We start from the raw sequence: 11,328 nt of genomic DNA on the forward strand, positions 1-11,328 counted from the left end.
TCTGCAATACCGAAGTCGGTGCTAAAGAAATGCAAAACAAAAACATAAAAAAGAAAAAAACATTGAAAGAAAAAAAAAAAAAAGAAAACATAATTATAAAAAAGGAGACCTGACCCCGAGTCCGCGTTTTACTGACACCCGACGTTGCGGAATTGCAGACTAAGTTGCTTCTAGTTCCTTCCAAGACATAATTGCGGTGAGTAATCAGGTGCAACATACCTTTATTTTGGTCAAATCGTTAAGAATACTTTCTAGCACTCTGAGATGACTTATGAAACCTGAGTCTGGACGATCGAATATCAGCTTTTGACTTCTAGGCATGCAAAGGCTTTTTCAGAGAAGGTATGGATTATTCGTAAGATTATAAGTTGTCCCACTCTCAAATTAAGTTAGTGAAATACATCACAAAGTTAACTGATCAAGCAAGAAATCAAATCAATCATTTTGAGTGTTAATTTGATTAAGTTTTATTGTTTGTTTAATTTTTATTGTTTTATTGGTTGTTCGCCCTAGCAAGTGTGATCCTTAAATTACGGTTTTTGTCTTAATTTCCTAACCCAAAGAGTGCAAAAGGATTGCCTAGCCGCGCTGAGTTAAAGTAATTTATTGTTAATAGAGTTCTTTGTATTTTTCCGTCGGTTGGGTTACTTCAGATTGCGTTAGGGACTAAGTTGTTCCAACGCTAAACAGTGGCGGATGGATTGTTCTTCCTTTGAACTCTCTCGTGACCGATGCTGACTAATCGTGTGTGACCTACTTTTGTTTTGGCCGAATGGATAAGAATGCTTTTAAAACTAATAACCTTGCGATCTGAAATGACGTATTTCATTCAGTTTCTGAACGATTGTGTATCTTTGCTTTTGACTTTTTATTGTACACCTTACAGAAGAATTGGCCTTTAAAGAGTTAACAACAATTTTTTTACGCTTCTAAAGAAGTAGTAGTAGCTTTATTAACGGTGTCACTTTATAATAATGCTCTTTCAGCGAATCGTGTACATGACAAATTACAAAAACTATGATGCTAAAAAGACACAGATATCAAAAACTAAAACGGAAACAATTCTACAGTTAATTGCACAAAAATTAACCTAAGTACTAACGCAACTCCCTCGGTCCACCCCAGTTCCAGGCAAAGTCAGAGCGTACTTGAAAGAGTTTTTAAGAGTTTTGTCTCATCCGGTTTAAGTTTGTTGCCAAGGCCATTCCACATGACAGCCCCTTATAGCTAACCGCCTCAGTAAGGAGCCTGGGAACAGAAACATTATTTGAGGAGCCTTGTACATTACATGAATGAACCAAGGAGGTTGGTTTAAACATATTCTCCAAACCTTCAGGATAGAAATTGTGAACTATGTGTCAGATCTAGATACTGATCCTCTCCGAAGTCAGCTAGTCGTTGGTTGTAGTATTTTCGTTTTCGCTGCAAATTTGCATCTGTGATCCCTCTTAATAACCAAACTTCAGGCGAAAAAAGCGACCGGAACCTTCCTGTGATGTTTGGACGTCGAATAGCCAAATTGTTTGCGAGCGCTTTCACATATATCGCCGCCATGTTTGTTTATCAAAAAATCAGTACTAATAGTCTCGCTCAGCCAAATTTCGTAACTGGGCACATGTAAACTCGGATCCAGGTCTCGCTGCTAGTGTTAAAGATGCGAAACCAAGTTGCTGTTTTTCAGTTATAATTATTCCATGCACGCTGTTTTTATATTATACACCGACTAGCGGTTCTATATATTTGCATTCGAAACTGTAGATGGATGAAGGTCATCCGAAAAAAGTTTTTCAAACTTAAAACGGCGTTTGTTGTTATTTGAAGATCATTTTGAAAAAGGCTTTTCAGAAAAGATATGGATTTTGCATAAGACTACAAGTGTCACTGGTCTCAGCATAATTTAGTGGAAATACATCACAAGGTTAACTGAACAAAAGAGAAAAAATAAACTCATTTGGGTTAGTAATTTTTGTTTAATAGTTGTTGAATGCCTTAGCACATGCATAGGCAACTGTGAACCTTAGACTGCCATTTTTCTCATTATTTCCTAAAGCAGAGTGCAAAAGAATTATTATTATTATTATTATTATTATTATTATTATTATTATTATTATTATTATTATTATTATTATTATTATTATTTTATTCATTTCCTTTTTGTTTAGTAAAAAGGGATAACTTTATTCGGGCTGAAATTGAAAGTTGATATTGAGAGCTTTACTTCAGGGTTTAAGTCTTTGACCGTAGAAAGTAGGCTTACGGATCATTTATAGATGGAAACGAATATTTTAATCTACAATTTTTTTCAGGCCAAAGACAGTCTTTGTATTGTCCTAAAACAACCCTATAGTATACCCCGTTCAAGTGTTTTTTTTTTTTTTTTTTGGTCTTCCTTTTATGGTCTACAAGAGTATAGACCATAGAAAACTGCCGTCGATTTGTTAAATAACATCAGCCAGATGTTCGATCGCTATCGGTGATTCGCGTGAAGAATGAGCCTTGTATCAAGATGAACAATCGATTGAAAACGTTTTCTTGCGCTGATTATAGTTACGTCAATTCTGTCATAGAAAGCTATACTTGAGCAACAAAAGACCGGGTTTGAGTAAGATTTCAAGCAAGTTAGTGCCGTTATCGTTCACTTGTTTTGTAGGATCGATGATTGGTCATGCTCCATTTTAGTGCACATGTCAATGTTTTGTCAAATTGCAAACGAAATCCACTTCTTTCTTTTCTGTACAATACCTTGACCCTGATTTCTTGTATTGGTTCTTAATCGAAGTCTTCAGTCTTGTTGACTAAAGCCGATGTTGCTTCAGTGACGAAAGTCTCAAAATGTGGCCAATTTTTAGCTGTTGTGTTTTTGCAATAAAGCGAATCAAAAATATCCTAGTGTTAGTGGAATACCATTTGGAACATTACACCAAACGTTTAATACAACTACTTTGTTTTCGAAGGGTTGATAAAGTTATATCGTCATTTGCAGAAGATTTTTGTGCTGTTCATATTTAAACTTCCTTCACTTTAGAATGAAATTAGAAGATTGCAAGAGCTGCCAATGCGTGTTTCGAAGCAATAAAACTTTTTTCACACAGTCACTGAGAACCCCGAACTTATCGATCTTTGCTTCAGCTAACAGTAAATCTCCAACTAATATGGAAAACAAACAAAGATGTGTTTGATTATTAAACTCGTTATGCTATTTTCTGACGTGAATTTAACTCACACTGAGACAAAGCACTCGTAAAGTCTTTAAGATATGCACTGTCATGGTTTCAAAGCAATAGCTTACATTAGAAATTTTTCAACTTTATTTCTAATTTCTTACGTGGTTAAAGTCACTGCCAGTCACTGCTATAATTAGGACCAATATATCTTATGCCACGTGTACCACATATTATGTTATTAAATCTTGGCGTTCGGAGATCCGTGCGTAATGTTAGTCGTAATGTATAGCTTGATTCCAAAATATGTCGCAAACGACATAATCGAAAACATTTTGCCAAAACGATGGAAGTAAACTGCCCTTATCGGTCACACAGTTAATTCTTTGTAGAAAACGCTAGGAAAAAACCGAACCTGTTTCCAGCGACATAGAATACATACGGTGAAGAAGTAGCAGTTGGGTTTCAAGCGATCTTGCTTGCAGTTTAATATAGGCAAAAAGATGGCTGAAAGAGTTTGATGAATTCAGAGAGAAACGAAGGTGCCGTTTAAAAAGTTGCTGCCAGTGCAAGTCCTAGGAACAGTCTAGGAATTCTAGGAACGAAAACGCCGCAAGGGTCAACAATCAATTACTGTAGGGATGTAGAGTAGCTGCATCCTACATAATAATTTGCAGTTATAATATTTCTTCACAACGTTGGAAGCAAGCTGCCCAGCAGTGGATCTCGTCATGGATATAGGTCTATCTCTTTAGTAAAGCGGTCGCGTTCTTTCGCGATCAGTTCGCTTTAATTTCTTCCAGAAATTTAAAAACTAAGACATTAAGTTAAAGTCAATCTGTAACAATTGAACCAAAGGGTATATAACTTAACTTTTGTGTTGGAACATAGTACTGAGTGTTTTAATTTAGTTCTTAACAAGCTTATTCGAGATGAATTCAGTCATTCTGGCCGTTTGCCAAACCAGTTTATCAGATCAGTCAAAGGCACCTAAAAACGGTTTGAATATAATAAATTCTTATCAGCCGATTTCCATTATTTTTCTTGCAAACTTGACATAATAACTAACTCGTCTGCTTATTAGTTCTGCTTACCTTGCACCAAAGCACCTTGTCGATCTGTTTTCGGAGCCGTCCTCGAAACGTCAGCAGACCTCACCATAGATAACATTATTGCAGCCAAAACTAAAGCGGCAATAGCTAACAGACAGGTAATAACAGAAGCAACAGCCACAAATACCATTGTTCGACGGTCACCGCTAGTTAACGCCATTATAACGAGATCGTCAATCCTATAGTGTATGCGAACACTCTGGCAACTGAAAATATGTAAACTTGAACGGTGAACGGCTCACAGAAGCACAGAATAGCGTGCTGGTTGGAGCCCTAATGATGCTATTTTTGCGGTTTTTGAGCAGCAGAACTTACTCACAGCCTTTTATCATTCCGTCCTATTTAACAAAGGAGGCTAACAGCAGCCCTACGGCTACTCATTTGGAAAGATGCCCCCTGCATTTCAAATTTCACTATTTTGCGACTCCTTTTTAGTAAAGGAGGGTTGCACATTTTTGTACGTCCATTTAGAAAAAGGCTTTTTCAGAGAAGGTATGGATTTTCCATAACATTCTAAGTTGCATTAGTCCCAACTAAAGTTAGTGAAATAGATCACAAAGATGACTGATCAAGCAAGAAATAAAATCAATCATTTGGAGTAGAAATTTAAATAAGTTTAATTGTTTGTTGATTGCCCTAGCAACTGTGATCCTTAAAAAACAGTCTTTAATTTTGAATTGTTATTGAACACCTTACAGAAGGATTGGCCAGTAATGAGTTAACAACGATTTTTCTTTACTTTTGATAAAGAACCCCTTATTATACCTTATAATTGCCTTAGAAACTGGGTGGTAGCCTGAAAAGGACAAATTGTCGTTCGATCGCGTGATAAGATGAAACCTTCAAGAATACGTTGTGGGGTGTCCGGTAAAACGTCGACTCGGGGTCGGGGCAGGGGCCGGGGTGTCTTTTTTTAAAATATTTTTTCTTCCTTTTTTTAATTTTTTTTTTCATTTGATGTCTTTTCTTATGTCTCTTTTTTTTTTATTTTAGCCCAAACGCCCATTTCTCGTGATTTGCAGCAGCAGTGCATCATTGCTTTATCTTCGCATATAAAGGAAATGAAATGCAGTGGAGCCTCGTTTGTCAGGGACATCCGCCGCAAACGATCCGCGTCACATTTCAGTCAAGAAAGTCGAATATAGAAGCTGCTCAAATTTCTTTTCTAGCTCAGCGCCGATTTCGGTATTGCAGAAAGCGACCAGACAAAAAGTTGATGCTGGTAAGAAGGGGTTTAAAGTCTATCTTAAATGTAAAGCATTGTGTTAAGTTGTGTTTCCAAGAAATCAATAACTACAGTTGAAATTAAGATCATTCCTGTTGCTTTTTACAACGTTTAATTTGTTTCCCCAGTTTAAATATTATCTGATCGCAGTTAATACCTTGCCAATCTCTCTGACTTCTCCTTGACCTACCTGCAAACTCGTTATCCCATGCAACGGTTTCCAATTAGACTGTTCACAGTCCCCTTTCGCCGTTTGGTTTATCTGGAGTTCACTGCGACCGTTGCATGGGATAACGAATTTGCAGGTAGGTCATTCAGGGAGATTGCAATTCATGTTTTCATAACAAGGTAGTATCTGATAATATTCAAACCGGGGCAACAAATAAAACGTTGTTAAATTTGAGCAACAGGAATGATCTTAGTTACAACTGTACTTATTTGTTTGGTGGTTAACACAATGTAAACTTTAATTCTTCTCTGGCACTGAGAACCATCTGCTATTATTAGTACGACAAGCATGGTGTAAAGTTGTGTTTCTAAGAAATAAATGGCTACAGTTGTAACTGAGACTATTCCTGTTGCCTTTGACACCGTTTAATTAGTTGCCTCGGTTTGAATATTATCAGATATTACTACCTTGTCACGTAAACGTGTATTGCAATCTCTATGACTACCAGTTCGTTAGCAATTTACAGTACCAGCATTAAGTGTTTTAATAAAAACCCCTTTATTTCAGGCGTCAACTTTTTGTTTTGGCGCTTTCTGTAACACCGAAGTCGGCGCTACAGAAATGCAAAACAAAAACATAAAAAAGAAAAAAACATTGAAAGAAAAAAAAAAAAAAAGAAAACATAATTATAAAAAAGGAGACCTGACCCCGAGTCCGCGTTTTACTGACACCCGACGTTGCGGAATTGCAGACTAAGTTGCTTCTAGTTCCTTCCAAGACATAATTGCGGTGAGTAATCAGGTGCAACATACCTTTATTTTGGTCAAATCGTTAAGAATACTTTCTAGCACTCTGAGATGACTTATGAAACCTGAGTCTGGACGATCGAATATCAGCTTTTGACTTCTAGGCATGCAAAGGCTTTTTCAGAGAAGGTATGGATTTTTCGTAAGATTATAAGTTGTCCTACTCTCAAATTAAGTTAGTGAAATACATCACAAAGTTAACTGATCAAGCAAGAAATCAAATCAATCATTTTGAGTGTTAATTTGATTAAGTTTTATTGTTTGTTTAATTTTTATTGTTTTATTGGTTGTTCGCCCTAGCAAGTGTGATCCTTAAATTGCGGTTTTTGTCTTAATTTCCTAACCTAAAGAGTGGAAAAGGATTGCCTAGCCGCGCTGAGTTAAAGTAATTTATTGTTAATAGAGTTCTTTGTATTTTTCCGTCGGTTGGGTTACTTCAGATTGAGTTAGGGACTAAGTTGTTCCAACGCTAAACAGTGGCGGATGGATTGTTCTTCCATTGAACTCTCTCGTGACCGATGCTGACTTATCGTGTGTGACATACTTTTGTGTTGGCCGGATGGATAAGAATGCTTTTAAAACTAATAACCTTGCGATCTGAAATGACGTATTTCATTCAGTTTCTGAACGATTGTGTATTTTTGCTTTTGACTTTTTATTGTATACCTTACAGAAGAATTGGCCTTTAAAGAGTTAACAACAATTTTTTTACGCTTCTAAAAGAAGTAGTAGTAGCTTTATTGACGGTATCACTTCATTAAAAATGCTCTTTCAGCGAGCCCTTTACATAACAAATTACAAAACTATGATGCTAAAAAGACACAAATATAGTGATTAAAAGAAACAATTCTACAGTTAATTCCACAAAAATTAACCTAAGCTATGGCTAAATAAGTACTAACGCAACTCCCTCAGTCCGCCCCGGTTCCAGACAAAGTCAGAGCGTACTTGAAAGAGTTCAGTTCAGTCTCATTTGGTTTAAGTTTGTTGCCAAGGCCATTCAACATGACAGCCCCCTATAGCTAAACGCCTTCTTAGCAGCTTCAGTTCGGGGCCTGGGCACAAAAACATTTAGGAAAAACTTTTGAATGCAGAGGTCCACACAACGCAGGAAATAAAACTTGATGGTGATTTTGCCGGATCTCTCTTGTGAAAGACCTCGTGCCAGGCGTCACTTGAACGTGAAAATGCAAGGCTGGCACTACGGCAAAGGACAGATTTATTAGTGGCCAATATTTCAACTAATAGAATTAGTCTTCCTCAGGGCCAGAGCCAACTGAAGGAAAATATAGTAACGGCTCCTAAAATTAAAGTTTGAAAAAATATATGGAAAAAAATGATTGGCTAATACATGACATGAAGACAGCGTTCTTGTAAAAGTATGAGATAACAAAAATATAAAAGCGTATAATCAAAGGTTCGGCGTTCGTTTTTCCTGTTAATTCCTTCTGGAGATAACGTTTTCCCTGTATAAATAAGAGAAGCCTCGCGTGCCTTACGGCGTGAGCATTGTTGGTGGGTTGTAGTTCGAGAGGGATGAGTCGCATGTCCGCAGAAGAGTGGCCTGGTATGGTCGTCCAAATGTTTCAATATTCGCTAAGTTGTATTCGCTGTCGCTAAATTACATTCGCTATCGCTAAATTACATTCGCTGTCGCTAATACTTATTCGCTATCGCTAAATTGTACATTCGCTGTCGCTAATACTCATTTGCTATCGCTAAATTTCATTCGCTTTCGCTAAATTACATTCGCTGTCGCTAATACTCATTTGCTATCGCTAAATTTCATTCGCTTTCGCTAAATTACATTCGCTGTCGCTAATACTCATTTGCTATCGCTAAATTTCATTCGCTTTCGCTAAATTACATTCGCTGTCGGTAATACTTATTCGCTATCGCTGATATTCATTCGCTCTCGCTAAATTTCATTCGCTGTCGCTGAGTGTTTCCATTTCATGCGCTAAAAATTAACTCAGGGTATCCCCACACGGGAAAGTTTGTGGAAAGCCGCTAACCGCAGATTTGCATTCAAAAGCATGTGAGATCTCACGATGGCCGACGAAAAGGTATGGAAATGCTCTTCTGAAATTAAAATTGCAGATTTAGTTCGCTTCTAAGCCGTTCCTCAGTGAAAAGCTGGAGCTAGTATACGAAAAGGCTTTCTCCGGGGCTTTGTATGAGCTTAAAGTTTGGTTCATGGCACCATCGTGCTTCGTCGAGGCGGGAAAATACGTTCAGGCGAATGCAGCGGGACTCTGTAAAACGAGGATACGGACGGGCGGATGCGGACGGCGGATGGCGGATAGGGCTTTAAAAAAAAACCAAGAAAAAAGAAAATAGCTAGGATGTTGATACTGTTAAATTTTTTGGTTAATTGCCACCTTCTAAGAAATGCTAGCTTTGGCTATTTTTTTTTGATTTGAATTAATTTAAATCTTATTGTCAGTCAAACAGCGAAAACGCTATAGAGTGTTTCTTCTCGTTTTTCAACCAAATCAGTCTGAGTTTGCAGAGGAACTCCGTACATTAGTACGACACACCATCCGGCAAAACAACACTTTCATATTCATGAACAGTTACGGGATAATCTAGCCTCCCACTAAAAACGACTGCGTGGGAGGCTAGGGATAATCTGATAAACGGGAAAAGTAATCTATGAGCTCTTGTTAGGCATTATAGATTGGAAATCGTGGTTATTGTTCGAACAGACACATCGATACAAGTTATTAAAGATTATTTTAAGATGTCCAAAGATTTCCGTGCGTAGGATTTGCGAACGTGTCATTTTCCTCCCAGGACATGAAATCTGCACACAAGCGACGTATCCTTTCAAGTTTTAATTTAGAGCAGAGCATGTCTTGAACAATCGAAACGAATTAAAGATCGCGATTTTTTTTGTGGTCCCTCGCTGAAACGAACATGAACTTCTCGTGCTTGAAAAAATGTCACTTTTTTTCTCTGGGAAAATTTTATGGGTTCCATATTTGGACGTTTGCGGTCACGAAAAAGTTACGTTCTGCCAGGATGTCTGACGTAGAGGAACACGAGTTAGAAAAGACAGTATTCCTCGGTTTATTCTATTATTCAGCAGTGGAACACCAATTTCAGGTCCGCTTCTTAAGGAGAAAGCGAAACATTTCTCAGCGCAGTCGACCGATCGCGAAAGCTTCAAAGCATCAACCGGTTGGTTAGACAAGTTTAAAAGTCTATTCACAATTAAATTCTGTTTACTTTTTTCGTTCCTTTACATTACTGTCTCATTAATATTCATATTTTCGATTATCCGGACTATTTATTCAAGTCCCAACGAGTCCGGGTAATCGAGGTTCGACTGTACCAAGTTCACGGAGAAGACGACCTCTGACAACTAGGGGCTGAAGGCCGCCGCCGAGGCAACTGGGGAAAACCAGAAACTGACCGAAAAAACCTGTTTTTTCTGTCAGGTAAAAAAACTGAATGTTCAAAAAAGGGAAAAACCAAAATCCGCAATGAATATCAAAACCGAAAAGACGCAAAATCCGATCAAAAAAGTCCCCCTATTGTAAGGAAAACTTTGCTTGTGTGCAAATTTAAAGGGAAGAAAATGATATGTTTGCAAATCCTATGCATATATGGTATAAATCTTTGGACATCTTAAAATAATCTTTTAATAACTTGTATCTGTTCAATCTGTCTGTTGCCTACCAAGAGCTCGTACAGTACTTTTCCCGTTAATCAGATTATCCCGTAACTGTTAATAATAATAATAATAATAATAATAATAATAATAATAATAATCTAAACTGTAAAAGCATAAAAATTAGATCATAAACATCATGCTAACTAATTCTGTTAAAAATTAAAAATCGTATAAAAGTTATTCTAAAGGACTAATCGAGATATGCTCTTTTAAAAAGGAGAGTCTTAAGTTTCCGTTTAAAAATGTTAAGACTGTGTTCCTTCCTGAGTTCTAGAGGTAGTCCATTCCACAATCGAGGAGCCGCGGTAGCGAAGGCTCGGTCCCCGAGGGTGGGCAACGTTTTAACTGCCAGTGGTTTGAGCGTATAGTTATCATTGGATCTTAAACCATAACTGGAGTTCGGCTTCAATGTGATTAAGTCCCGTATATATTTTGGGGCGGTGCCATGGAGAGCTTTATATGTGATTAAAATTATTTTGAAATAAATTCTATGTTTAATATTTAGTCAATGAAGTTCAGTTAATAATGGGGTGATATGACAGTATCTAGGAGCTCTAAAAATTAGTCTTGCCGCTGAATTCTGTAGGCGTTGTAGTTTATAAACAAGGCTGTTTGGTAGCCCATACAACAGAGAATTGCAATAATCCAAGCGACTAGTGACGAATGCGTGTATTAAGGTCTCCGTGGTTTCTCGGCTTAAAAACTTCCTAATGCGGCTAATATTGTGGAGATAGTAGAAACCAGCTTTGCAGATCTTCAATATGTGGGTATTCATGGTAAAATGGCTGTCAAACCATGCACCAAGATTCTTTATCGTTTCACAGCTAGAAGGAACCACAGAGTCTCCGACAACTAGACTGTCAATCGTCACTTTCTGTAGCTGTGCTCTGGTGCCAATAAGAATAAATTGAGTCTTGTCATCATTGATCTTGAGCTTGTCTTTGATCATCCACTTCCGGATATCCCGTATGCAGGCCTCCATTGCAGTAACAGCCGCATCTTGAGTCGTACTATCACTCGGTCGAAAAGAAAGGTATAGCTGCGTATCGTCAGCATAGCAGTGCACTGTAGGCAGATGTTTACTGACGATTTCAGACAATTGACTCATGTAGATAGAAAACAATAATGGGCCTAGGCAGGAACCCTGCGGTACACCAAAGTCGATGTCAAACTTGT

General features: G+C 37.6%; 1 protein-coding gene across 1 annotated transcript in view; it reads right to left on the bottom strand.

Moving 5' to 3' along the window:
- Positions 1-4,458, bottom strand: part of LOC146462834 (uncharacterized) — a 60,761-nt gene extending 56,303 nt beyond the window's left edge. Inside the window, exon 1 of the mRNA XM_085085097.1 lies at positions 4,256-4,458. Coding sequence (XP_084941223.1) covers positions 4,256-4,433 — 178 coding nt within the window. The 5' untranslated portion in view covers positions 4,434-4,458. The remainder of the gene's footprint in view (positions 1-4,255) is intronic.
- Positions 4,459-11,328: the final 6,870 nt, after the last annotated feature.

This window comes from Pavona decussata, unplaced genomic scaffold (assembly GCF_977016875.1).
Source record: "Pavona decussata unplaced genomic scaffold, jaPavDecu1.1 SCAFFOLD_184, whole genome shotgun sequence".
Classification (NCBI taxonomy): domain Eukaryota; kingdom Metazoa; phylum Cnidaria; class Anthozoa; order Scleractinia; family Agariciidae; genus Pavona; species Pavona decussata.